Source organism: Ascochyta rabiei, chromosome 5 (genome assembly GCF_004011695.2).
Source record: "Ascochyta rabiei chromosome 5, complete sequence".
NCBI classification, from domain to species: domain Eukaryota; kingdom Fungi; phylum Ascomycota; class Dothideomycetes; order Pleosporales; family Didymellaceae; genus Ascochyta; species Ascochyta rabiei.
In genome coordinates, this window is record NC_082409.1 from 2,119,100 (window position 1) to 2,145,453 (window position 26,354).

Here is a 26,354-nt window from a genome sequence, read left to right on the forward strand (position 1 = left end):
CATAGCCGAGGTGCGTTCCAAAAGTGGGACTGCGGTTCTGCAGGGACTGTGGTGTTTTGACACCTGAAACGCTTCTCCAGATCCAGCTGAGAGTTGTTGATTCCGCGCAAACGGCTCCTGAAGACCAACTCTTGGAGGTTGCTGCTGAGACAGGGGAAGATATGTAGCGCTTGCGTACGCGACGTGAACGCGGCTCGTGACCGGGATGTCTGATGAGGAAGTGCCGGCGCATACGCTAGTTACCTAAGCACGTTGTCGCACCCCTCGTCAATCCACACCGCGATTCCATCGTTAAACGTGCATGAAAGGGATCTTGATCAGCGTGGTACATCCCAACTCTGATTGATGGACGGGTTTTTCCAACTCACACGTACGCACGCCGCAATTACCGCATGCACCGGCAATGTTGCCGTCAACTAGCCAGGAATCTTGACGCTTTCATTCCCAACACCAAATTTTTCTATCGCGACTGCGACACTTGAGCGTTTCGAGGGTTCTCACCGCAATGACGTCGATGCTGCCCACATTCCCCGTCTCGTTGCTCCTTGTGTTAGCGCGGTAGTGGCAGCCGAACGCTGACAAAGTCTTTCCCGGCCGCCAGTTCAAGGCCTGACTCTCCACCAGAAAGGTTTAAGTCGGATAAGATCAGCGCCAAGATGAAGAGGCTGCAGAGCCGCACACGCACGGTCGTTTCGACCCTGCATGGTTGGATGTTAGTCGCCGGTGTGTGACGTCAACGTGGACATGTTGAGACGAGCAATGCTGCCTCATGTGAAAACTTTGGACGCTATTGAGTAATTTTGGTATGTTGCCCGAGAAGTCTGAAGCGGAAGTCTACGCACCTGCATTAACTGACGTGTGTTTCTGTCTTGTTACACGGTCGCGCCGAACATAGGTGGCTGCGATGGGAGAAAAATCTATACTCGCCGGTGGGTGTGGCAAGCGAGTCGGCAAACCTCCGCTGCCCGTCCTCCGCAATCCCCAGTCCAGTGAGCAGTGAGCCTATGACGCAAGGCGGAGAAGCCTCGGCCTAAGACGAAAGCTGCTGGTTGCCGAGCTCTTGTTCCACCCCAAGCGTCCTCCGCTTTTCTCCAAGATTGGTCCAAGGCGTCTTGATCCACTCACGACCCTGCTTGGTTTGCCTTATACCCACTGTTATTTGACGCCTCAGCCGTCAGCGGCATCACCGCGCGATGCAACCACAGCCAAGTCCGAGATAATGTAAAACTCGTTATCTAGTGTACTTCTCGTGTCAGACCGATGTTGGTAAATGTGGAACCAAGTGGACCGTTGCTCGTTACCTTCACGCCAGACGTTGCCGAAGTTTTGACTCGTGGCATTTGGGACGATCACTTAAAGAGGGACCCTCTCCCCGCCGTAGAATCCCCAGCATCTCTCTCCAGCTTTCGTTGATCAGCCTTCACCATGGCACCTCACAGAGAAAATGAGTCGGGCGTGCCCACCTACTGGGGCAAGTCCGGTAGGATGTTGCAAGTCCTCATCACCATCGTTGCCACCACAGACTTTCTGTTAGCCTCACTCATACTAGCTTCCCGTTCTTCATGTTCTAACAATGTTGTAGTCTTTTCGGCTATGACCAAGGTGTCATGTCTGGTATCGTCTCCGCCCCCGCATTCGTCGCAGCTTTTCCCCAGGTTGAGGGTGATCCCACCTACGAGGGTTTCGTCGTCGCCATCTACGCTGTCGGTTGCTTCCTCGGTGCCTGCTTCATCTTTGCGTTCGGAGATAGGCTTGGTCGTCGCAACTCCATCTTCCTCGGTGCCTCGGTCATGATTATCGGTGTTATCATTCAAATCGCATCCGTTCCTCCCAACGGAGGCGCAACTGCGCAGTTAATCATCGGACGATGTATCACCGGAATCGGTAACGGTATCAACACTTCGACCATTCCCACCTATCAGGCAGAGTGCTGCCGTGCAAAGAACCGTGGAAAGGTCATTTGCATTGAAGGTGGTAACGTCGCCATTGGCACGTTGATCGCTTACTGGATTGATTACGGATGTCTATACGGGCCTGACGACTTCACCTGGCGATTCCCCATTGCTTTCCAAGTCGTCTTCGCTGTTATTGTCCTCATCATGATGACCCAGCTACCTGAGTCGCCCAGGTGGCTTCTTACCCACCATCGCGAGGAAGAAGCTACTACTGTCATGGCTGCTTTGAACGGTCTTCCCCGCGAAAACCCCGAGGTTCTCGTTCAGATGGGCATCATCAAGGACGCCATCCGCCTGTCTGGTGGCGGCGGCAAGACCAAGTTCTCGGCTGTCCTTACCAACGGCAAGTCTCAGCATCTCCGCCGTATGCTTCTGGGTGCTTCCTCCCAGATGATGCAGCAGCTTTCTGGTTGCAACGCTGTCATCTACTACTTCCCAATCCTGTTCCAGAACGCTCTCGGCACTACTCACAACTTGGCTCTGCTCCTTGGTGGTATCAACATGGTTGTTTACTCCATCTTCGCTACCACATCATGGTTCCTCGTTGAGCGTGTCGGTCGTCGTAAGCTCTTCTTGATCGGCACGGTTGGACAGTGTCTGTCCATGATCCTCGTCTTCGGTTGCCTGATGCCCGGTACTTCCTCCGCTGCCAAGGGTGCCGCTGTTGGTCTCTTCACCTACATTGCCTTCTTCGGCGCTACCTGGCTGCCTCTGCCTTGGTTGTACCCCGCTGAGATCAACCCTATCAAGACTCGTGCGAAGGCCAACGCCACCTCCACCATTTCCAACTGGCTCTGGAACTTTGTAAGTGTACCTTGTTTTTTATCATCTACACTTTTGCTAACAGGTGCAGTTCATTGTCATGATCACACCAGTTCTGATCTCCAGCATCAGTGCCTACACCTACCTATTCTTTGCTATTCTCAACGCCATGTTCTTTCCCGTCATCTACTTCTTGTACCCAGAGACCTCTGGTCGCTCCCTCGAGGAGATCGACCTCATCTTCGCCAAGGGTTACCTAGAGAACAAGAGCTACGTTTTGGCTGCGAAGGAGCTTCCCACCATGGACGAATCGGAAATCTCCCGCTACAACCGCGAGTATGGCATGGACGAGTCCGACGAGGAGAGTGGCTCCGGCGGCGACTACAACGAAAAGAAGAGCAGTGAGAAGCAGAATGGCAGGCAGGAGGAGATGCTTCCCGGTAATGCCAGGCTTCCTCAGTAAATCATTGCTTGAATTTTGAGCGCTGGTTGTAACGATTACGAACAAGTGCACCGTGTGCGCTACAGCGTCGGCTTGCCGACGAATGGCTAGGAATATGTGATGGAAAGATACCCGACGCCTTGCCGTCATATGGATGTTGCCTCTCCAGTAATGAGCCTGGAGGAGGTAGAGATTCTAGTCAGATTTTTGTTTGTCTTCTTTGATATTATAAGAACAGTCGATAGACCGCCCTATACCCATAGTCAATACGTACTGTTTTTATCGAAGCTGATTCTGCCTCCGGTGTGACAAGTGTTTGTCAATTCTGATAATACTTATTAAATGTCTTCTCCACTGAACGCTGTATATTCACATTCCGACCTTCTCGCAACATTCCACCCGCACGCATGTGTGAAATGACCTTTGTTACTAGTAGCAAATCGCGTGATAAAGCAGGATGCTTGGCGTCGAGGGTGGCAATCATGTCACGTGGTAGTGTGACTAAGCAGCCTCGGAACTTCCGGACGATGCCACTTGTCGCGCGCATTCATTGTTCACTTCCCTGGCCTTGGCCTAACGATGACCCGCACATAAACAATAACTTGGCGAGAGCAAGCATGTCGTGGGACACTCTTGTGCCCTTTCTAGTCTGGCAGTTCCTGATCCCTCTGGTATGTCTGTTGTAACACGTATGGGCACAAAAGCTAAAACATGTAGGCTGCTGGCTGGGCGCAGAGCATTCTCTACAGCATTTTCATTCGAGCGGGTGACCCTAAACCGCAGCCAGGCTCCGCACGCTTTATCAAACACCGCCGACATATCCTCATCGCCATCTACGTTGCCTATTTCGCCTTCACTCTATATGAGGTCGACTTCAACCTCCAAAGATCAAGCAACGCGTACAATGACCTAGGCGTACCGATCAACATAAACGAGAGCGGGCTGAACTCGCACTTCAGGAAGCTCACTCTACGCTTCCACCCTGATAAGCTTGGTTCTGGTGTCGATAGGGACGCTGCAAATGCTTACTACATTCACTTGAAGCACGCACGCGACATCATTCTAGACCCCACGAAGCGCTTCGCACACGATCGTTTTGGTCCGGATATCTTCACACAGTGCCAGTCATGTTTGACAGTCAAGGATTACGTTGACAGCGCCTTGCTGAGTGCTTTGACAAACTACGGCGTCTTGTTCGTCTTTCTCATTGGTGCAAATGCCCTAGGCTTTCTCAAGGACGGCTCATACTGGCGATACCTTGGACTCCTCGCAGTAGCGACCTTCGAAGTACGCACCGCTATGCGACCAGATCATCCTGCGATCCTGGCTGAATACTTGAACCCGCTGGTGGCTTCCTTCAACCTGCGGCCCGCCTACCTCCCCTTTCAGGCCATTGCCATCGCCAAGAAGGCCTCCATATCAGCCGCTCAGTTTTTGGCCTTGCTGATGCCGTTATATCGTATGGACCCTGAACATCCCACACAGCCCACGGACGATACCGAAAACACACAGCACCAGCAGCTCGATCGTTTGAGCGCATTCGTGGCCGAGTCGAACAAGGATGCCTCGCGGTTGCTGGAGCTTGAGTCGACACCCTACAGGGAGAACGAGAAGGCGAAGAGCGAGCTACGGGAGGCGCTGAAGAAGTACATGGTGCAGAACGTGGTGCATCAGGAAAGAGAAGTTCGGAATGCTATCGGACAGAGCATGGCGAAACGAAGGAGTGGTGTGCCTCACGGTGCCCAAGGAACAAAGTAAGGCGAGTAAACACCATGTCAATACCGATTCCTTCCAGCAAGGGAGTGCATTTTTATCTGGGCCAAAATAATACCAAAGAAACATTACAAAAGACCCTCACAGTGGCATTTTCAATTGCACCGCGAAAGGAAAACTCCTTGGGAAACTCGATCCCATCATCAATACCCATACCCAATACCGAGATCTGGAGTCGTGATAACAGGCAATCAGCAGGACTTCTTGGAGGTCTGGAAAATACCATCTCAAGTGCAATCGACTTTTGAAAGAATGTTGAATAAGACAGACAAGCCAACACATTACTCGACCGCTGTGCCGCCAAGCTACTTGACAAGCTGTCTCTGGGGAGCGTTTTACTGGTTCAGCACCTAGGAAACCCCCTTTCTCCATACAGAGACTGTTAGTTCCGTAGAGGCATCCTCAATGCTTCGTCCTCTACTCGCGCAATCCTCTCGGCTGTAGCATCAGCGACCAAAAAGGACGCGGGGTATTCTCCGTACTGAATCACACCCAGAGAATATTGCTCTCTGAACAGCTGCTTCCGATAAGTCCAATATCGATCCACCGCCTGGTTTGTTTCTTCGACCATTATTGCCTGCTCGAGTGCTTCTACCCGTCTTTGTTCCTCGAGTCTTTGCGCAAGTATGCTCAGCGTTTTTTCTTGCTGCTCCCAAACCCTCTGGATCCACACGAAGTAGCCTGATCTTGCAGCAGCGAGAGTCACTGCAGGAATTCGCAGCGGTGTGGTGGGAACAGACGCCCGAGTCGGAGGTGCCGCGGCCGGTGAGTCCGAAGAGGAGGCTGGAGGAACTCGAGGCTCGGAAGTGCGACGACGTGTTGGGGGTGCAGTGCCAACAGGCCCGAAAGTCGGGTCGCTCAAGATTGGAAGAGGCCCTGCGTTCGAAGTGCAGTTCCACGGGAACGAACGTTTGCAGTCGACATCGTGAGAGTGTACGAGTGGCGTTTCCGGGACAAGGGCTGCTTCGGACGAAGACCCCTCTTCGTATGTAACGTGTTCAGGCTCATCAAGACCGTATTCGCGAAGAAACGCTTCTTCCTCGCTAGTAAGGTCGTTGTCCGCCCAACCCAGGTCGTCGAGGAACTCGGCTTCCACTACGGTGAGGCCGTCTAGAGGATCGATATATCCAGTTGCCACAGGGGCTGTGTGATGCTCAGTGCCTTCCGATGCAACACCATCGACAGGGCCGCTAGGTCCAGCTTCCACTGTCGTCGGGGACTTCTGATGTGGTGTGGCTACATCCGGAATGACGATGCGGTTGATTCGCTCTATCAGACTCTCGAGAGCCTTCAGATGTTCGGCTGCGTATGAGCGAAGCCCGTGAGGAATGTCTACGCTACGCGTAGCACCCTGGTCGTCCATATATAGGAAATTGCGCGGTGACATGGTAGGGTATGTGCAGCCTTAAGAAGAGCGCGGGAGAGGTGTGTGCGAAGCAATTTAAGAATGTTTTATGTAGGCGCCTCAAATATGAAGTCGGCCATGTCAAAGTCAAAGACTTTGTCGCGTGTGTCCCAATAAAGATTTTTTAGGGCCGTGGTAAAAGGCTTGTTTGATTCTCGATTGGTGCGTGGGTATTCGATTTGCGTCGTCTTGTGGTATCGAGTTGTAGTGAACCATGGGCGAGAACATCGTGAACTCCTAAAACGTCAACCAATGGAACAAGAGCATAACTCTGCACACTTTCGTATTACTCTTTCCTTAGGTGCTGCTAGAGGACGCCCTTAGAGTTTGCTTGATCAAATCAAACTCCATGATAATAGACCGCATGAGCTTGATGAAATGGAAGATGTTTATATTCTAGACGGAGAAAAAAAAACAGGCGGGATCATAGTCGAGAGAATGTTGCAAAATGGTAATGATAGACGTACAATTAGAGACGAGAAAGTGGAAGCAGACAGCTACGAGGACGTAGAGTCAGGATGGCTTTGATTATTGGAGGTTAACTCTTCTTCAACGACTCGAGACTAAACTTGTGTCATGGTGATGTCGTCCAACCAGAGCTTTGCTCCTGGGACACCGCGAAGACAATTAGTCCTGATAGAAAGAGTACCAGTCCCTGAGGCTGTCATGGATGCTGGAATCCTCCTCACATTCTGCGTGTACGCAGTTGTAAGAGAAAACCCGGTACCAACGAGTGAGCCGTATAAGATGTATGTGATGCAGCCCACAGCAGGAGAACTTGCCTTCCCCCAGACGGATACATCGTATGCTTGCCCTGGAACAACAGTGACGGTCTGGGACAATGCCGCGACCCATTGGGCATTGTTGGCTAAGGGTGTTGCCTGGAAACTGTAGGAGCCGCTGTGAGAATCGCCACTGAGTCTTCCGATGTTTCCAGCAAGAAAAGGAGCGCCCGAAACGGTCCATGAGGTAGCGGAGTTTCCTGTCCCATCCTCAAATCCAGGATTTAGAAGGATCTGGGTGGGCGTGGGTGTGGCGGTAGAGGCGGGCGTGGGTGTGGCGGTAGAGGTGGACGTCGGCGTGGGAGTAGAGGTGGACGTCGGTGTGAGAGTAGAGGTGGGCGTCGGCGTGGGAGTAGGCGTCAAGGACACATCAGATGAAGATGGGATAGCCGAAGTCATACTCGAAGTCGAGCTCAGGTCACCCACAGATATGCTCGAGGTCGTGCTAGAGGACGTGGTGGGTGATACAGTAGCAGACGAACTCGAGGAGGTAAAGGACGCGACCTCGCTAGATGAGGAAGAGCTGGTGGACATGGCAGATGAAGCCGAGGAGATGGGGTCGCTTGTTGCAGGTGGAGATGAGGATGCAGATGGAGTCGAAGAAACGACATCGCTTGGTGTGGGGGTAGCGGTTGATGATGAAGCCATAATTGATGAAACAGGTGAAGGGGTCGCCACCACTCGGGTATCGATAGCGATGGCTGTAGCATGTCAGGAGAATTTCTGTGGAATAGCTCGTTAAACTCACCATCCACGTTGTCATTGTTGCTTACGCCATCGTTCTTGTCTTTGAGATAGCAATGGCCAGCGCCTTTGCCACCAACGTAACTGGCAGCCACGCATTGGCTGTTGTCAGCACAAGCTTGTGTACAAACTTGAAGGCTTGATGCTTCCATGTTGGTGAAGTCACCTCCATAGAAGTCGGTTCCACAAGAGAGAGCAAATGTGCGAGAGCCGGCACCCTGGATCGTGCAACCGTCGTTCTCAGGACAGGTGTATGTGGCAGGACAGGACATCGGTGTAGTCGGTACCACTGGGGCTGTCGTCTCGCGGGCCGTGACTGCTGCGCCGATTACGTTGTCACTACACGTAAAGTCAGTAACTACTCTAGCTGCAGTCGATTCAGGGACCCTACTTCGCTTGAGCAGAGTTCAGTGTGCTCTTCATGTAGCAGTTCTGGCCAACATAGCTGACTGCAATGCAGTTGCTTACTGAAGCGCAAGCTTTCATACAACCAGCCAGTGTGGAGGTCTTTTTCTTTGTCAGAGGAATCGAAATATGGTTTTACATGAAAACCTACCTGCGCCAGTTGCAGGTCTCCGCCGTAAAAGTCAGTCGAGCAGCTAGCTTGCAGAGAAATGCTGCTGGACATATATGTGCACTTGTCGTCTTGAGGACATGTTGGTGTAGTGGGGCAGACGATCGATGAAGCTCTCAATGCCAGTGCAGCAGCCTGAAAGAGTGTAGGAGCCATATCAACAACAGGACAAATGGTGTCTTGCGAATGTTGTAGTGACGAGAGAGAACGGCTTATCGACACGATCTGTACTGCGGGCTGATCAATTTAAGTATAGAACTCAAGCGAACTCGTAGAGACTGTCTTTTTCACTCTAGACAACTCTTGGAACGGCGAGGCGGAGATGGAGCTAGAGGGATAGCAACCATACCTTTCTAGCCTTTTTGGAATGTCTGGACCAAAACGTCCAAATCGCATACGAGGTAAGAAGCACACCGTCAATCGTCAGCTGCTCATTTTGACGCCTCGCGGGACAGGCGTCGATGGGGGCTTGTGCACTCTTTCGATATCTATTCTCGACCTTTTTAGTGTCCGTCCAATATACTTTAGCAAGTCTTCCCCTTCAATATTACGTATGATCTCGGTCTGCATTTGGTTGAAGACGTTGAAGTTGAGATTTGAGCCTGAACCGGCGTATTCAGTAAATCTGGTTTCAATGAGCCTCGTCTTTCAGAGAGCAAGGATTGTTGATGTTTGTTCTCTGTCGCTAGCCTGCTGTCCCGTACCAACGCAGGAGTCGCAGTGCCTAGTGGGCTGTCAGTGCACTGACGACTAATCAGACTAAGATCTACAAAGCCATCACAAACTGTAAACCCTGAGGCTGTTAGCTTGTGCGGTCAGCCCGTGGACATGTCTGGTTAGCGGTACAAATGCGGAGGTGAGCTACAGAGTGGCTTCCTGGGGCGTTAAGGGGCCAGTCTTGGGCGAGGCTGCTCTCACATGTGTTGAGAATTCTGGCACAACTCCTCTACAAGATTTAAAAAACACTTGTTCGCATTACTGGCTACGTCTCGAATCCACAGATGAGATGGGTTCGCAAAACACGCTGTTACCGATGAGCCGTCGCACACTACTAACCAGGCTTGTCAACAATCAAATGGATTCAATAATATTGTCTTGATTTTTGTTTGATTATCTCAAATCAAACAAATAAAACTGCAAGAGGCCTCAAAATCAAACAAAATCAATGATCTATTAGATATTGTTGTTTCCGTTTGATTTTGTTTAAATACCTAAGCGAGGGTGATAGAGGGGGTCATGTGGGGAATGGGGGGGGGGTGAAGGATATGTTGGGTCACGTGATCTACAACACAGCCGACGCTACCCCTAACTGTCCCCGCCCTCCCCAGCCACCTGGTCTTTTTTCAATATTCAATCAATCAAACAAACAAAATCAGGCAATTAGGGCTCAATCCCAATCAAACCAAAGCCCGTTGCTAAAAAGTGTCAAACAAATCAAATGGAGGCTTGAAACATTGTTTGTTTTGTTTGTTGATAAGCTTGCTACTAACCGAGCAGGCGATCATTTTTCTACGTTCCTTGGCTGCTTGCTGAACTTATTAATGGATGTGAGTATATGTTGGCGGATCTGCCGAACTCCAAAACACAAAGTGACTGGTGTTGGTTCCTTGTCTTTTTAGTGTGATTGGACCGCGGAAGTCAAAACAACTCAAAGTTCCTTGCAGCGAAGGTCCCGAGAGTGTACGTTGCATCAAAGTTTCGAGGCAAAGGTGTTACAAAATGCAAATACTAATCCAGGCGCCCAGCAGGTGGAATCGTAATTCACTCCAGCTATATCAAAGGCAATGAGATTGGAGGATCAACGTGCACCTTGCACATGGAATCAAGTATCTATCGTCTGCCACAGATTGTCCGGTTGTGGTTGCGTGACATGGCCCCGCTCTTAATGAGACCATCAGACCATGAGTATCTTCATAGTCGGTGAAATGCTGGACAGCAGCTGTGAATTTTATTATCGAGACTATCTGTCGTGATCAAGCGCCATGAACTGCACCCTCAAACCATGACATCTGTCCAGTCAATCTTATATATAAACAGGTTAAAGTGATCTCCCCAACAAAGCCCCTGTAAGCCCTGAAATAAGTGCCAGATAGCTGATAAAACTCGCCGCTACCTGCCTATCTGCTTGAGACAAATTAATCAGCCCTGTAGCGGGCGCAGCAGACGTGTAAAGTTGTCGTTTTCTGGCCGTGCACCCTCTAGCGTCAACTCTCAGCTATACTGACGTCCTACACCGCCCGTAGCAGCCCTATATTGTTCCGGTAATCTGCTCCTGTAAACTCCTGTAAAAAGCTTTACAGGTCCTGTACAGGCTCGCTACAGGTTCGTATGGCCCGTCCACGGCGTGTTCTAGCCCCCCCCCTCCAGTCTTTTCCCTAGCCGTCAGCCAGCCATCATCCCAAGTATTTTGCAGCAGCTGTAGGACCTATCTCCCATCTGCTAACTTCCGCCGCAACCGGATAGGGGGCGTCTACCAGCCATGTAGCAACTGCAGTGCCGTAACTACTACCTCCCCCTCTCTCTGATTACGCTTACAGTCAGTAGACGTCCCGTGCAGGCCGCCGGCGACGCCGTCTCTCTACACCTCCACGTCCATCAAGCCCCCAGAGGGACCGCCTAACTGCCTCCCAGCCAGCGCCCAGTGCTAGCGCCCCTGAACAGGCCTCACGCCGTGAGGGCAGTGCCAGTAATACTCCTAATAACCCGGCTGCTGCTGCTCCAGCTGCTGCCCCTAGCTCCCAGTATAGTGATAACCCGTTTGACGACCTGCCCGAGACAGTCCTTGTAGGGCTCCAACAGGACACCACCCCGCTCCTGCGACGTCGTCCTGATGGTGTATACTACGATATTGGCAGCATGCAGGTGCCCTGTTCAGCCTGCGGCGCCTTACACTGGATAGATGAGCGGAAGAGCACTACCTCTGTAACAGACCCGCGATTTACTCTCTGCTGCCTGGACGGCGAGGTTGACCTGCCAGCCCTCACACCGCTGCCGTCGTACCTGTATCAGCTACTCAACACGAATACTCTAGCAGCGCGGCACTTCCGTAAGGAGCTACGGGCCTACAACGCTGCCTTTGCGTTTACCTCGGTAGACTGTACACCTACCAGCCGTGGGGCGCAGGGCCCTGGCGTGCAGGTGTTTCAGATCCACGGGGCCCTATACCACCGCAGCGGCCCTGTAGAGGTTCTCGAGGGAAGCCTGCCGCAGTACGCTCAGCTATACTTTTACGACCCACAGTACGCTGCCAACGCCCGCCACCAGCGGAACAGCCACTTACAGCTCCAGATTCTCTAAGATCTAACGGCAATGCTATATGAGATCAATAACCCATATATATCTATATACCGCACAGCCCAGGATCGGCTTAACAGTAGCGCTGCAGACGCCCGCGTCATACTAACCAGCAGGCTTACACTAGCCCTAGAGACTGGGCAGGACCGCCGCAGGGAGAACGTACCTACTAGCGATGAGCTAGGCCTAGTGATACCTGACGCAGCAGGTGCAGAGACGTCCCGTCCCATCGTCCTAGCGGCCCGTAACTCCAGCGCCCTGTTTACTATTAGCGCCGCCCACCCATCTTACATGCCGCTACACTACGTACTGATGTTTCCCCACGGGGATTCTGGGTGGCGGCCGGGGCTAACGCTCCGTAACCAGGACGGATCCCGTCTGCAGACGTCGCTGACCCAGCAAACCTACTATCGATACTATCTACACCCCCGCCCTGGGCAGACTACAAATCCGTTCTGCTTCTACAGGCTGTTTCAGCAGTACGTTGTGGATATCTGGGCTATCTGCGACCAGGCCCGGCTGGCCTGGATCCGAGCAAACCAGGCACAGCTGCGGGCAGACCTGTATAGCGGTGTTGCTGATGCCGTTATGGGCAACAACGACGCCTAGGCAGGCCCTGTTGGACGCCGCGTTGTCCTGCCGTCGTCCTATCTAGGCAGCTCACGATTTGTCAGCCAGTGCTATCAGGACTCTATGGCTATCGTCCGTCGATATGGCCGCCCTACCCTGTTTATCACTTTTACAGCTAGCCCATACTGGCCAGAGGTTGCCCGTGAGCTCCGCCCTGGGGAGACAGGCCTGAATCGGCCTGATCTAATCTGCCGGGCCTTCCATCTGAAGGTGCAGAAGCTAGTAGCCGATGTGAAGAGCAACCTGTTCGGCACCCATCTGGGCCACGTGTACACGATTGAGTACCAGAAACGGGGCCTGCCCCATATACACCTGCTGCTGTTCCTGACCCTACACGACCGCGAGGCGTTCACGGATCCTGTAACAATTAATAGCACTATCCGGGCTGAGATCCCTTCCCCTGTGGATGACCTAGACGGCCTGCTTACAGAGGTTGTACGGACCTTCATGCTTTACGGGCCATGTGGGGAGCACAATCTGCAGGCCCCGTGTATGGTGCCTCAGCGCGACAGCGCCCCGCCGCGGTGCTCTAAGAACTTTCCTAAGCGTTACTGCCCATCTACAGTGGTCCATGAGGACGGGTACCCTGAGTATCAGCGCCGGGATAATGGCCGCACGCTTGCTGTACGGTGTAAGGGCCGTATTGTACACCTTAATAACAGCTGGGTTGTCCCGTATAACCCTGGTCTGCTCTGTAAGTACTGGGCCCATATCAATGTAGAGGTTTGCGGCACTATCCACGCTATCAAATACGTCCACAAGTACATCTACAAGGGCACTGACAGGGCAGTACTAAACGTCTCAGAAGCAGATGAGGTTAAGCAGCATCTAAACGGGCGATATATCAGTCCATCTGAGGCTGTTTGGCGGCTGTTTGAGTACCCAGTACACATGGAGCGGCCCACTGTAGTGCCCCTAGCGGTCCACCTACCGAATGAGCAGATAGTTACGTTCCCTGCTAACGCTACCACTGCAGAGTTATCAGCCCGCCTGGAGCGATCTGTAACTACGCTTACGGCGTTCTTCCAGCGCAACGCTGACCATGAGTATGGCCGTGAGGTCCTATATCAGGACTATCCATCCCAGTTTGTTTGGCACCTCCCGTCACGGACCTGGCACGTGCGTCAGCGCGGCACTGCGATTGGCTGCATGTACTTTTGCAGCCCGCTACAGGGTGAACGGTTCTATCTACGGCTTCTCTTGACTACCGTACGGGGTCCACAGTCCTACGCGGACCTGCGTACCTTTAGCGGCACAGAGTATCCTACTTTCCAGGCCGCCGCAGCTGCCCGCGGGTTACTGCTACACGATGGAGACTGGGTAGCCTGCTTCCAGGACGCTGTTACGTTTGCCACAGGCCAGGCGTTACGGTACTTCTTCGTTGCTGCTCTCTTAAATGGGCCTGTTACAGATCCAGCTGCTATCTGGGCAGCCTTCCAGGCGGATTTGTGTGACGACTTACCTGAGGCTGCTGCTGCCCTGCTAGTATCCGCAGATCCAGACGCGTACCTTGACTACGGCCTGTATCTGATAGAAGGGCTGCTGGCAGAGTCTGGCAAACGTCTTACGGATTTCTCACTCCCTGCGTGCCAGTTCAACTGGGGAGTACGGCTGCAGAATCAGCTTCTTGCCGCTGAGCTGGCCTACGATACAGACGGGCAGGACACTGCCTTCTGGGACACTGTTACAGGGCTGAATATGGACCAGCGCGCCGTATTTGATGCCGTTACTGCCGCTATTGAGGCTGACCACAGCACTGCCCACTTCTTCGTACAGGGCCCAGCAGGCACAGGTAAGACGTTCCTCTGGCGCTGTATATGTGCCTACTATCGCTCTACAGGCTGGGTAGTCCTGTGCGTTGCGTCGTTGGGTATAGCTGCTGTCCTGCTGCCCGGCGGCCGCACTGCCCACTCCCGTTTCCGGATCCCGTTGGATATCCACGACGATTCCATCTGCCCTGTTGCTCCAGGCTCGGAGCTTGGGCGGCTGCTGCAGGCCGCTACTCTAGTTATCTGGGACGAGGTGCCTATGCAGCACCGTTACTGCTTCGAGGCAGTCCACCGTATGCTGCAGGACGTCCGTAGCTCCCCTGCCCTGTTTAGCGGCCTCCCTGTAATTGCCAGCGGCGATTTTGCCCAGATCCTACCCGTCGTCCGCCGGGGCCAGCGGCCTGCCATCGTCAACGCCTGCCTGCAGCAGTCTACGCTTATATGGCCGCACATGACCGTACTGCACCTGCGTCAGAATATGCGGGTGCTATCTGGGGCTGACAACACCTGTTTTGCAGCCTGGTGCCGGGGACTGGCTACCCGTGAGATGGATGGCCTGATCTCCATCCCAGACTGGATGACCGTCTACTACAGCCTACAGGGCTTCCTGGATCACGTCTATCCGCCGCACCTCCTCCAGCAGGCTGCTGCGGACTATCAGGTCCTCAACGGCCGTGCTATACTGGCCGTACGGAACGACGCAGTAGCTGTAATCAACGCCGCAATGCTTGCTGCCTTCCCTGGTGAGCTAGTAGAGCTGGTTGCAGTGGACTCTGCTGAGGTTGAGGACAATACAACACAGGATCTGCCTCCCGTAGAGCTGCTGCAGTCCTTTGAGCCCCCGTCACTGCCCCCGTCACGCCTTCTGCTCAAGGTAGGCGTACCAATAATGCTTCTACAGAACCTGTACCCAAGCCAGGGGCTCTGCAACGGTACCCGTTTAGCGGTTACACAGATATCCTCCCGCTGTATCCAGGCCCGCATCCTATCTGGCGAGTTTGCAGGCCAGCTCCGCCTGCTGCCACGTATCAGGCTCACTTCAACCAGTAGAGAGCTCCCGTTTATCGTCAGCCGGGTCCAGTTTCCAGTTCGCCTCTCCTTTGCAATCACTGTAAACAAGTCACAGGGCCAGTCACTCTCTGTTGTAGGCGTTGATCTGCGTCACGCTGTGTTTACACATGGCCAGCTATACGTAGCTATGTCCCGTGTAACTACACTTGCAGGCCTGTCAATCCTGCTGCCAGCACCTGATACTAGCGATGAGCCATCCTGTACGGTCCCTAATATCGTATACCCAGAGGTGCTCCTGTAGCCAGCCACAACCTACTAGTATATCAGCCCGCCAACGTCGCCGCTACCAGTATATCAGCCCGTCAACGTCACTGCCACAACCTACTAGTATATCGGGCTAACGGCTATCAATAGTACGTCACCGCCTAGTTATTCTGCCGTTACAGGTGCTATTGTGCCCGCAGGTTGACCTTCACCGTGAGCTTACAAACCCCCCGCGTACCAGTATCCAGCACCAATCAGGCCACGTACAGTGACCGTACAATCCAGATACAGTATAGCCACAGGCCCTATAACATCATTTAATGGCTGCCTATTTACTGTTTTGGCCCGACAAACAGAATATACTATTCACAGTGAGCTACAACACCAAAATATCGCAGGTCTTGGCAGCTGCTAGCTGGCTGCGATATACTATATAGGCAGCCGCCCTCCCCCGTTTTACTACTCTCTAGGTCATCAATATGGACTCCTCCGCCCCCGCCGACGACGTCGCCGCCCCCGCCAACACCGCCGCCGCCGACGCCGCCGCTGCCCTCGCCGCCCCCGCCAACACCGCCAACACCGCCCCCGCCAACACCGCCAACACCGCCGCCGCTGACGCCGCCGCTGCTGCTGCTGCTGCCACTGCTGCTGCTGCCACTGCCGCCGCCGCCCTCGCTGCCGCCCCCGCCCTCCCGCCGCTCCCCCCTGCCCCCGGCCCGCCCACCGCCGCCGCCCTGCTCGCCATGCCGCCCGCCTCGCGGGCCTGCACAAGGCTGGCTTCTCGGCCAGTCCAGCGCCAGCTGGAGTTCCGCGCGGGCTACGAGCCCAGCAAGTTCAACCTCGCTGGTAAGTAACCCCCTGTAAGTGTCCTGTAGAGCCCTGTACTGACAGTAAGCAGTTCGGCAGCAGAACCTCGAATCTGCGCTCGCGCAGGTTGTCGGCCGCGTCGCCCCCACCGAATGCGACTCCTGCCAGCGAGCAGCTGGCCCGTATACTACCTGCGTGGTAGTTACAGGCCAGCTGCTCGACTCGTGCGCCAACTGCCACTATGGCAGTGAGGGCGCCCGCTGCTCCTTCCGCCGTAAGTTTACAGCCTCCACATTCCCCATACAGACCTTATTGACCCTGCTACAGCCACGCCCGCCCCCGTCGTCCCCGTCCCCGCCATCGCCACCCCCTCCAGGTCCCGCCGCCAGGTCGCTGCCGCTGCCGCTGCCGCTGCTGCTGCCCCTGCCCCTGCCGCTGCCCCTGCCACCCCCTCCAAGAAGCGCCGCCGCACCACCGCCACCCCTGCTGCCTCCCCCGCCGCCGCCGCCGCCGCCGCCACCACCGCCACCGCCTCCAAGAAGGAGAAGAAGAAGGAGAAGAGGAAGAGGAAGAAGAAGAGTAGGTTACAGGCCTGTAAAAGAAATCTACTGGCTGCTAACATTTTTTACAGAGGTCCGTAAGTGCGTACGGGACGTAAAGAAGTCCGTAGCGGCTCTAGAGCTTGCTATGGATTCCTCCTCCTCAGAGGACAGTGATGAAGATGATGAGGATTAAATAGTTTACAGGTCTGCACATGAATGAAACAGTGTTTACAGTGCTATTTACACTCCTGTTACTGTTGTGATTTTCCCTTGCTTACTAACTCTCTACCCCGCTACCCCTGTAAACGCAAAGCTCTGCACCCGCTGGCCCAAACACTGGCATGCAACGATATCAAGTGAAGACAAGATGCTCACTAACACTTCATTCTCGCGCCTCTAGCAAGCTTGGCCAACCGACGCGACTCACCTCGACGTACCACATTCTCCTTGGCATCGCCTGGTCTTTTGCACGACTACTCGTCACTAGTGACTGGCCGTCGCGTTAACAGATCAATTTTTTGTTCAAAAAAACTCTTCAGAAATACCAGCATCAGTGAACAAAAGCAGAGGTTAGCAGCTTCACAGGCCTACGTGCATGGCAGCGCTATATCAAGCGCAGGTTGCACACCAGTGTGTCCAACTTTGGAACCATGCGCGGTTACACTGCCAAATTGAGACGTGAGCCTTTTTTGAAAATGCTCCCAGTGCAACATTCCGCCCTGGCAAATGCGACGTCCACTCTCGCCTCCTGAGCGCGGTCCAGACAATTGGCCTCTCACTCAAGGCAATCACCTCCTGGCATACCCACCATCGGTGACCTCCGACTGTTGTCGAAATCCTCAGGTAAGATTTTCACCTACCGCCTAGTTGCTAACTGCTTTCGGAGATTGGAGGGCGAACTTGGGCAAGCGGAAGGGCGGTAATGGCGTGCAAAAGGCGGCGGATTGCGATGGTCTCCACCCGTGGAAATCAATAAGAGCGCTTGCTCTGCCTCACGACAAACATTCATACAAAGGTATTCTGGTTTTGAATGTAGAAAAATTTCTGCATGCCTTACTACTCTACTTGGGTATACGCTCATCAGTAGGCAACTAACATTACATTTTGAGTCCCCAGCGAGGATCCTCTACAACGCCAGACGTCCAGACCTTCTCGATACTACCTACTGGGTGCTGGAGAACTTCTCCTGATCCGTGACCACCAGACCAGCGATACTAGCACTGGACAGTGTTGAGAATACACCAGAGATAAGAGCGGACATGGCAAGACGGGAAACATCACCACTGCGACCGGGACTGATTTGGCTGAGCACACCAATCTGGGTACCGAGAGAACCGATATTGCCAAAACCGCAAAGCGCGTAGGTAGCAATGAGACGCGATCGAGGAGAAAGGGTGGCGTAATCAGAGTCCTTGTCCTGGAGGTAGGTGAACGCGACAAACTCGTTGGTGATAATCTTGACACCGATGAGGCGGCCGACAAGGAGCAAGTCCCTGCCCTGGCGAGATACACCAAGCAGGAAAGCGACCGGGTAGAAGAGGTATCCAAGGATGAGCTCAAAGGTGAGATCGTACTCGCCGTCGAGGTTGATGTACCGGCCCCACCAGGTGAGGAGACCGTCGACCAAGTTCAGGAGGGCAATGATACAGAGAAGCGTACAGATGATCATACCGGCAATTTTGAGGCCGAGCCAGGCACCGTTGGCGAAAGCATGAAGGGCGTTGGCAGCTTTGTGCTCATCGTCATCAGGAATGACAACGCGTCCGGCGGTAAGAGACTCCTCCTCTTCAGGGTAGCGGAGCTTGGAAAGAGCGAGCGAGGCTGGGATACTCATAACACAAGAGGAAATGAGCGCCTGGGGGTTCAGTCCCATGGAGATGTAAGCGACCAAGACGGAACCAGCAATGGTAGCGAAACCAGAGCACATAACCTGGTGCAGCTCGGCCATTGTAAGATGTGCAACGAACGGCTTGATCAACATGGCAGATTCACCCTGGCCAATGAAGGGCGAAGCAGAAGCGACGACAGCTTCAGCACCGGAAACGCGCATGGACCAGAAGAAGAAGACGGCGAACTTGCCAATGAACCACTGGATAAGACCCCAGTAGTACAGAAGCTGCACAAACGAGACGAAGAAGATGATGGCCGGAATGACACTAGTGAAGAACCAGCCCTTCTTTGGGACGGTGTCGTCTGTGAGGAAGATAACACCATCGTTGGCGAACCCGAGGAGCAGACGGGCAAGCTCGGAAATGAAGTTGAAGATGTCGTAACCAACGCCCGTTCTCAGCACGAAGAGGGCGATGATGAACTGGGTCAACATCCCAACGACGACGGTGTGCCAGTTGATCATCTTCTTGTTGCGGGAGGTGAGCCAGAAGGCGAAGATGATGACAGCGAGACCGAAGAGAGAAATAGCACGGTTGGCACGCGTGTTGTCTTGGCTCTCCTCGCTGGCCATGGAACCGACGATGATGACAGCAATGGTAAGGGCAGCGCCGGCGGGGACGCGCATCTTCTCGGGGATGAGCTCTCCAAACCTGACTCCAGTGTTGTTCCAGACCCAGTGCATTGGCTTGGTGACGATGGTGATGGGGATATGGCACGTGATCAAACGGACCATGATGGCCAACCAGAACAAGAACGGGATGATCCAGTTCTTGTCATTGCGATGCACGACGACAGACGCAACCCACCATCTAAAGCTGTCAGTTCCAACCGCATCTACAGCTTGACATCACACCGTGTGGCTCACCCAGTGAAGAAAGCACCAATCAAGATGTGCACGGGCAGCCTAAATCGCCTGTAAAGCACGGACAGCGACCACTTGCTCTTCTTCTTCTCCACTTCGCCCTCAGGGTCTGTCGAGCTGCGCGTGCCCTTTTCTTCGAAATCAACGTCGGCGTTCTTCTCGTAGTCGGCCTGGGCGTGGAGCCCATGCTTCTCGGGAAGACGGTGGTGCAGGCCATGGTCTTGCGCACCTGCGTCAGGAATCACGCTCTTGTCGTCCGTGGTGCCGACAGTGTAGGTGATGTGGTCGTCGTGGGCCGCACGCGGGCTGTGGTGCACGTGCTCATGCTGGTGCTCCTGGGAGATGTGAAGCGCCAGGTCATTGCTGGGCGCGACGCCGTGCTGGGCAGACGCGTTGTGCTCATGCATGTGGGCCATGTTGAGAACGGGCACAAGAGCAATTCGCTTCAAAGGCGTTGCAATGAGCGAAGAATTGTTGGCTGCAGTTTCGGACAGGTCGGCCACGACGGGAATTATATTTTCACACAGTGATTTGCGCTACCACGAAAGTGGAGGGCGTCCATCCACAGCCGGGCCAGACTACAACCTCGATTCCCCATCCGTTTTGCTCTTGGCAACTGCCTCTTTCGATCTGGCTGGAGCGTTATGGAGTGACGGTTCATTGGGCCCCGGTCATCTCCGCCCTGTCCAGGGTCTCTAGGCTGGTCTTGCGGGCTGCTCACTCGCTGCTACAGACGCGGGCGGCCTTGTGTCGCGTTCACAAAGCACCGGCCGTCCTTCCACCATTTAGCAAGGCTGCTAGCATCTTATCTTTTCCCCAGTCTCGATAGACACCGCTCGGCCAATAAGCGGCCCGAACGTGCTGTCAAGACGCTTGGCTCGTGATAAGCGGAGGCAAAACTACGCGGGGCTTCGGCTGAGGCGCCCTTCTTGGAAAGGTGCGCTTGCTTTGCACAAGGAATCGCTCGCACTTCACTCGATAGAACACGGTCGTGCACGCCGAGCGAGTACGCCTGCGAGTCCTGTGACACGGCCCCTTGCAGCAACAGCAACAGCAACAGCAACAGCAACAGCAACACAGAGAGAGGTACTGTACAGCAAGCAGCAAGCAGCGACTGACATCTGAGGCTCTCCTGAGCACAGAGCATCCTGAAGCATTCTTCATCGCCTTTGTGGTGCGTGTGGCAAATATAATGTTGATCCTGGACGACATGGCTTTAGCTTGACGCCGGTGGAGCATCATCCACGCCCCTATCGACAAGCTGCATCATACCCACGACGCCATGTATGAGACTGCGTGCGCCATGGTCTTCAGGCTTCGAGTCGTGTTTCTCGAAGCTATCAGCGAACGAGTCTCGGCCAAGGATATCTCCATTCCGATAACCAGGTCGACGCTAGCCCGATGCTACTATCAGGCGCGCGGGTGTCCTGGCCTGCAGATGATGGGAGCGGGGGTGTGTTATCACCCTCGACGCTTGCAGACAATTGCGCCGTCCTGAGGTTGCGGAGATCGCCTGGTGTTAGGCTTCCTACTGACCGTTCGACGACGCCACACAGCCATGATGGAGCTTGTATACACGACTTCCAGCATCCTGATTTCAGGCAGCGACCAGAACCGCAAGGTCCCCTTGGCAGATTTGCAATTCCCCCGCAGTGGGACTAGGCCGCATGCCCACGGGTTCGAAGCAGCATCAACTCGCGTGGTCTTGACACTTCGCGTTGTTCTGTTGGGACCCACGGAACGGGTCATCAAGGCCCTTGGGTAGCAACACTGAACTTTGATGAGCCCCCCATTCTCAAATCAGACTATCAGACGTTTGCCGCCACCTGGTTTGCGCCGATAGTACATTGAGATGCCAAACCTACGCAAACGTCCATCGGCGATACCTGCTAGACAGCTCCTCGGCAACAACACATGTCACCCATCGCCGGCCTCATATGGACAGTACTACCCGCTTACAAGTTTAGCGTCAAACCACGTGTGGCGCGGTCAAGGCATAATTTCCTACCCCGTCACATGCTCACAACTCGGGGCCTCGTCCAAGACCGATCGTTCACGGTTCCATCCAAAGCAGAAGGATTTAAGGGTATCACACTCTCGATAGGAGGCCGGCACCCTGCGAAGATGTTCGAGTACATCGGAACGATACGATGTACGACGGAGACCAAAGGATCGTAGCTACCAGTCCTACCGCGCTGATGACTGCCCGCTGCTAACTGCCATAGATAAGCATCCAGGAGTTTCCGAGTTATGGAGCACCATGTGGGACCGTACACACGCCCGGCGGCTTATGCATGCAGACGGCGATGCCTTTCGTGGCACGCTTTTAGAGGATGCTGCGGAGGCTCAGTGACTGCACAGTGACAGAACGTCTCTCGTTCGGCGGGAATTTGCCAATCCACACTGCATCTTGTCGTCGCCTTGCCACTTGCTACGAGCGCCCGTTCCCAGCTCGCAGTATGCTCCCACACCCACAAACACCATATTGACGACGGTAGCAGTATGTCAAGCACTGCACAGCGACACTGCGTCTGCCACTCCACCCACTAAACACAGTATATCTCGATCCTGTATCCACCAGCACCCACATTGCGGTGCGATTACCACCCATTGCCACCAGGGATTCTCCAACATCCAACGCTCCCTTCCTTTCCCGAGCAGCACGACGCCGAATAAAAGTCCTCCGCAAACCCACGCACCGATGGCATTCCCGCACTCGAGCCATCGCTCTAGAAAGCGCTGCATCAGCGACATGTCTGCTCAGAGCCATAACGTACCTCCCAAACGCGCGCATGGCTGCGTTCCTCCAAGCATGAGCCCAAGATCCACCTACCCCCAGCTCCGTACATCAGCACCACCCAATTGAGAAGCCAACACAGCACAGAACATACTGGCACGATGGATGGATGGCTGTATACCCTGCGCCCGCGAACCTGAATCCAAGCGCCAGCGCACGCTCCTCTGGTCTGATACGTCACGTATGCGTGCACCTCGCCAGACTGTAGCAGCACGTGCGAAGAGTCGGCGGGTGTGCTATATTGGGTGTGCTATATTGTATTCCGTCGCAGGAGGCCAGCGCCACCCGCACGAAAGAACATGCCGAGCTGAAAGCAAGGGCGTGAGTGAGAGAAGCAGTGGTCATGCAGGTCTGCATGGCCACAGCTAATGCGGAAGGTCGAGTATAGCCTGGCTATACACATCAGCGCAGTGCGGCTAACACAGTACCCACCACCACCACGCACATTCACTTTCGAGCAGATACCACGCGTGTGCTAGTTGAGCTGGCCTCTCATAACGGCACTTGTACTACCTTGTGACAGGATGCACAATCAAGGGAGTTTGTGCTGCACTACAGAGGTAAGCAACAGCGCACAGTAGGGGTGAAAACAAAGCCGTGTAGATTGATGGGTGTTGTATTTTCTGCACGAGTGGATGGAGAGGGGATGTGAGCCTGTGGACCACTGGTGATGGGTTCGGTGGTACGTTTGTTGTTGTCTGTGTTTCTTCTAGACATCTCTCGACAACGTCAGTGGATCTGGAAGGCGAATGCTCTTACGTGCTCGGTGGCGTTGTGCCAGTAGGTTTACACAAACCACGTGGGTAGGAGAGCAGCGGACGACTGAAGAATGTTGAATAGGAAAAGGGAAGTTGCAAGACTGTTCGTGTGGTACTAGAAGACAGATATGCTAGTTGTCTTTTTTTATTTTTTTTTCGATGCTTGTACCTCTGAGCCTGCTCATCACGATCCAGCTCGATTGTCCTGGCTCAGTGGGAAAAGCTCATTCCGTTTTCAATCTACTCCAAGTGTATCTAACTTGACGGCATGGGCAGAAGAAGTACGTCTTGCAACCAAGACTAGCAGGGCGAGATGACGACGGTAGGGTGGGAAGGGATCAGCGACATGGTACGTAGAAGAGTTGATCAGAAGCATGGGGGGGTCAAGGCCTGTGTAGATACCATAACAAGTCAAACACGTGCCTTTGTAGATGAGTTGGCGACGTTGATGTCAAGGTCGTTCAGGAGACGTTCAATGATCTGTGATGATGGCGACGGCGTGTGTTGTGCTGTGCCGGCAAGCGTGGTGCTTGTCAGTAGGCCACAGGGAAAAGCTAGTTGTGCTGGGGTTTCCGATTTTTCACGAGCGACGCGGCTGCGGTGGACAGGGAAGGCGCGGTGAGATTGGTGCGTTGCTGAGGCCAACCACCAACCCAGACGAGCGCAGAGCCGAGTTTTGGGAGAAGTGCGGCGAAGAGGCAGCGCTTGGAGTGCAAAATGAGATGGATCTCTTCCATGTGTCGTGGCACTAGCCGCTGGGTCGTCATTCAGGGCGAGAGGCGTGGAGAGGGGCAGGAAACGGCCGAGGGCGACGGCCTTGGGTGGTCATGCATAGCGTTCGGCGTGACAAGACCAGATGGGCGACCTCAGCTCGCGGTGCAGGCGTGTGGCAACAGACGAAGGGCAGACATGTGCAGGCGAGAAGAAAGATGCAGAGAGAGAGAGGATGCAGGGACAGTACAGGCGGTGCAGGCGGTGCAGGTGGTGCAGGCGGTGCAAGTGGTGCAGGTGGTGGTGCTCTGTGTTTGGTGTTCTCCCAGCGGCGGCGCAAACTCTAGCTGAGGATGAAGCTCCCCGAATCCAACAAGGAATGCAGAAGGCCACGCGATGTACGATGACACGGACCAGCACAGCGCCCACCATGCCGCAGTCTCACGTCGCAGGGCGATGCAACGCAAACGCAGGCAGAATCAAAAGCACGGAATGGGGTCGACGGGGCCGCGACATGTTGCTGAGGTGCAGCGCCACTGCCGCTTGTGGTTAGCGTGCGTGCTGTCCGGGCGAGCCCTTCTCACCTCCCTCAAATCGTGCCTGGTACTCGAGAAATGGCATTAGCGACGATGCCGCGCCAAATGAACGCACACAGGCTGCTTCAAGGGGCGAGGCCGCCGCGCTCCTCCGGCCACGACCCTCCGCCGTGCTCGCCCGCCTCCCCGTCTCCCCCGTCTGCATCTTGGTCTACGCTGCTTTGCACCGTCTGCTCGACGATAGCTGGGCACACGCATACGCACACGCACACGCACACGCACTCACCCTGAAGCACTCACCTGAAGCACTCCGCCGCGCGCTCGCACCAGCCCACCCACGTCCGACGTGCGAGCACACCAGCCAGCCAGCCAGCCAGCCAGCCGGCCAACCAACCACGCTGACTAGACGCCCGCTCGCAACACAAAGCCACGACGTCCACCGCCCATCATCACCACCACCATCGCCTGCACCCATCGTCATCACCACCGCATCGTCATCACCACCGCATCGTCATCACCACCGCATCGTCACCACCACCGCATCGTCACCACTACCGCATCGTCACCACCACCGCATCGTCACCACCGCCGCGTCGTCACCACCACGTCGCCGGCCCGCGTGTCTGCGAACATGTCGCCCAAGCCCGCAAAGACGCTGACCACCGTCCTCAAGCTGTCGCCCAAGCATCTTGCGCACTTTCCCCACGACACACCCGCGCCGCCATCCCCAGCATCCAAGCCAGCATCCACCCCGGAGGCCTCGCCAGCGCCCCAGATGGCCGACCTCACCGCCGGCGACGCATCTGCCGGCACCCCCGACACGCCGGCCGCCCTCAACGGCGCCAGCACGCCGTCGTCGCTTGCACCACCGGCATCAGCCCCAGGAAGCAAGCGCAAGACGCCTGCGCCCAAAGCGGGCACCAAGCGCGCCGCTGCTACCCTCGAGGGCTCCAGCACACCAAAGGCTCGTGGCAAGCCCGGGCCCAAGAAGCGAAAGCTGTATGTCGGCCCCCATCCCCTGCAATGCGACCTCATGCTGACCATCCACAGTGGTGACATGGTCAACGACCCCAACAACAAGACGCCTGCAGCCCCCACACCCAACCAGAAGCTCGGCCCGAAAGCGAACCAAGGTGCTATCAACGCCGGGCTGCGTGCTCTCGACCGCACGGGCAAGTTCAAGTGCCGCAGATGGGAGAAGAAGGGCTTCCAGCTGCGCAGCTTCACCGGCGTCGCCTGGGACGTGCCCTCCTGGAAAGCACCCAACCGCAATGCCGCCTTCCTGGAAGATGTCAAGAGCGACTCCACCGGCTCCAGCGACACCAAAGTCAAGGAGGAGAGCAGTGCTGTCAGCGAGAAGAGCGGCCTCAACGGGGACGGCGCAACACCCGTGCCGCCGCTCATGGAGGATCTCAACAGCTCGCCAGCCCCCGTGTCTGCCATGTAGTAGATGCCCTATGCGTCTTTTCTAATTTTTAATACCCCCTGTTGTTTCCCGTTTGCTTAGCATGTTCGGCGTTCGGTGGCCACAACCAAGTCCTATCAAGAGGCAATGTCTGATCGAACGGCGTTTGGATGTGTGCTGGGAGTGGACGGGGCGCGTGACGTGCTCGACTGTGGGTCTGGCGTCAAGGAAAATACCATGCATTTCGATGCACCACCAGCAAGGTCTGTGGATTTGTACAGTAATAGTAGAGACTAGGATGGAACGTAGCATTGCCACATACTGGCTCATTGTCCGTGTGCACTTTGCGTCCGTGACTTCGCGCGTGCATGGGTGCGCTATCGTCCCAATCCCTCTTCCCCGCGATCGAGCTACCACCTTGCCGCGTGTACCGTCGACCACGCTCCCCGCAACACCCCCAAGGAGCCGTGCCCAGCTCGCTGCCTGCGTTTGTTTCGGTTTCGGCGTGTAGCATGTATGCGTTTGCGAGGACGCCTTGCCGTTGATTCGGCCGCATCTACGTCTGGCGCCACCTCACCACCTTCCCTTCACCGCACCTCGTCCACGACACCGCTCTCCGCACTCTCCACATCTCGCGTCTC

General features: G+C 54.9%; 10 protein-coding genes across 11 annotated transcripts, besides 27 other annotated features; 7 read left to right on the forward strand and 3 right to left on the reverse strand.

Moving 5' to 3' along the window:
• Positions 1 to 1,425: 1,425 nt before the first annotated feature.
• EKO05_0003850 (uncharacterized protein) lies at positions 1,426 to 3,180 on the forward strand (the record flags this gene model as incomplete). Its single annotated transcript, XM_038938545.1, has 3 exons — positions 1,426 to 1,529; positions 1,583 to 2,759; positions 2,809 to 3,180. The coding sequence occupies 3 exons, from the start codon at positions 1,426 to 1,428 to the stop codon at positions 3,178 to 3,180; spliced, it is 1,653 nt and encodes a 550-aa protein (XP_038800428.1).
• A 506-nt stretch (positions 3,181 to 3,686) lies between these two features.
• EKO05_0003851 (uncharacterized protein) lies at positions 3,687 to 4,917 on the forward strand (the record flags this gene model as incomplete). The annotated part of the gene is made up of 2 exons (XM_038938667.2): positions 3,687 to 3,830; positions 3,877 to 4,917. 2 exons carry the CDS (start codon positions 3,687 to 3,689, stop codon positions 4,915 to 4,917), a joined length of 1,185 nt encoding a protein of 394 aa, XP_038800427.2.
• A 397-nt stretch (positions 4,918 to 5,314) lies between these two features.
• Positions 5,315 to 6,319, reverse strand: EKO05_0003852 (uncharacterized protein; the record flags this gene model as incomplete). Its single annotated transcript, XM_038945254.1, has 1 exon — positions 5,315 to 6,319. The coding sequence occupies one exon, from the start codon at positions 6,317 to 6,319 to the stop codon at positions 5,315 to 5,317; it is 1,005 nt and encodes a 334-aa protein (XP_038800426.1).
• A 581-nt stretch (positions 6,320 to 6,900) lies between these two features.
• On the reverse strand, positions 6,901 to 8,593 carry EKO05_0003853 (uncharacterized protein; the record flags this gene model as incomplete). Its single annotated transcript, XM_038938272.1, has 4 exons — positions 6,901 to 7,820; positions 7,868 to 8,202; positions 8,255 to 8,370; positions 8,420 to 8,593. 4 exons carry the CDS (start codon positions 8,591 to 8,593, stop codon positions 6,901 to 6,903), a joined length of 1,545 nt encoding a protein of 514 aa, XP_038800425.1.
• A 1,187-nt stretch (positions 8,594 to 9,780) lies between these two features.
• Positions 9,781 to 9,818: a tandem repeat.
• Positions 9,819 to 10,458: 640 nt separating this feature from the next.
• Positions 10,459 to 15,966: a mobile genetic element.
• Positions 11,144 to 11,166: a tandem repeat.
• Positions 11,259 to 11,671: a mobile genetic element.
• Positions 11,262 to 11,677: a mobile genetic element.
• Positions 11,277 to 11,731: a mobile genetic element.
• Positions 11,294 to 11,741, forward strand: EKO05_0003854 (uncharacterized protein; the record flags this gene model as incomplete). 2 transcript variants are annotated; one of them, XM_059636249.1, is made up of 2 exons in its annotated part: positions 11,294 to 11,676; positions 11,726 to 11,741. In XM_059636249.1, the coding sequence occupies 2 exons, from the start codon at positions 11,294 to 11,296 to the stop codon at positions 11,739 to 11,741; spliced, it is 399 nt and encodes a 132-aa protein (XP_059492232.1). The 2 variants fall into 2 exon arrangements, with proteins under 2 accessions (XP_059492232.1, XP_038800424.2); XM_038938196.2 differs by having other exon boundaries at positions 11,294 to 11,741.
• Positions 11,736 to 12,337: a mobile genetic element.
• Positions 11,739 to 12,337: a mobile genetic element.
• Positions 11,748 to 12,316: a mobile genetic element.
• EKO05_0003855 (uncharacterized protein) lies at positions 12,023 to 12,340 on the forward strand (the record flags this gene model as incomplete). The annotated part of the gene is made up of 1 exon (XM_059636250.1): positions 12,023 to 12,340. One exon carries the CDS (start codon positions 12,023 to 12,025, stop codon positions 12,338 to 12,340), a length of 318 nt encoding a protein of 105 aa, XP_059492233.1.
• Positions 12,342 to 15,436: a mobile genetic element.
• Positions 12,351 to 15,436: a mobile genetic element.
• Positions 12,354 to 15,367: a mobile genetic element.
• Positions 12,369 to 15,364: a mobile genetic element.
• On the forward strand, positions 12,425 to 15,442 carry EKO05_0003856 (uncharacterized protein; the record flags this gene model as incomplete). Its single annotated transcript, XM_038945253.1, has 1 exon — positions 12,425 to 15,442. The coding sequence occupies one exon, from the start codon at positions 12,425 to 12,427 to the stop codon at positions 15,440 to 15,442; it is 3,018 nt and encodes a 1,005-aa protein (XP_038800423.1).
• Positions 12,636 to 15,256: a mobile genetic element.
• Positions 15,204 to 15,364: a mobile genetic element.
• EKO05_0003857 (uncharacterized protein) lies at positions 15,885 to 16,947 on the forward strand (the record flags this gene model as incomplete). Its single annotated transcript, XM_059636251.1, has 4 exons — positions 15,885 to 16,251; positions 16,304 to 16,486; positions 16,540 to 16,791; positions 16,844 to 16,947. 4 exons carry the CDS (start codon positions 15,885 to 15,887, stop codon positions 16,945 to 16,947), a joined length of 906 nt encoding a protein of 301 aa, XP_059492234.1.
• Positions 15,892 to 15,966: a tandem repeat.
• Positions 15,967 to 16,013: a tandem repeat.
• Positions 16,014 to 16,160: a tandem repeat.
• Positions 16,014 to 16,603: a mobile genetic element.
• Positions 16,604 to 16,658: a tandem repeat.
• Positions 16,659 to 17,096: a mobile genetic element.
• Positions 16,674 to 16,748: a tandem repeat.
• Positions 16,749 to 16,791: a tandem repeat.
• An 820-nt stretch (positions 17,097 to 17,916) lies between the features above and the next one.
• EKO05_0003858 (uncharacterized protein) lies at positions 17,917 to 19,922 on the reverse strand (the record flags this gene model as incomplete). The annotated part of the gene is made up of 2 exons (XM_038938595.1): positions 17,917 to 19,453; positions 19,510 to 19,922. The coding sequence occupies 2 exons, from the start codon at positions 19,920 to 19,922 to the stop codon at positions 17,917 to 17,919; spliced, it is 1,950 nt and encodes a 649-aa protein (XP_038800421.1).
• A 623-nt stretch (positions 19,923 to 20,545) lies between these two features.
• Positions 20,546 to 20,583: a tandem repeat.
• A 3,438-nt stretch (positions 20,584 to 24,021) lies between these two features.
• Positions 24,022 to 24,075: a tandem repeat.
• A 481-nt stretch (positions 24,076 to 24,556) lies between these two features.
• Positions 24,557 to 24,590: a tandem repeat.
• Positions 24,591 to 24,665: 75 nt separating this feature from the next.
• Positions 24,666 to 24,696: a tandem repeat.
• Positions 24,697 to 24,939: 243 nt separating this feature from the next.
• EKO05_0003859 (uncharacterized protein) lies at positions 24,940 to 25,755 on the forward strand (the record flags this gene model as incomplete). Its single annotated transcript, XM_038938337.2, has 2 exons — positions 24,940 to 25,307; positions 25,359 to 25,755. The coding sequence occupies 2 exons, from the start codon at positions 24,940 to 24,942 to the stop codon at positions 25,753 to 25,755; spliced, it is 765 nt and encodes a 254-aa protein (XP_038800420.2).
• Between the last annotated feature and the right edge of the window lie 599 nt (positions 25,756 to 26,354).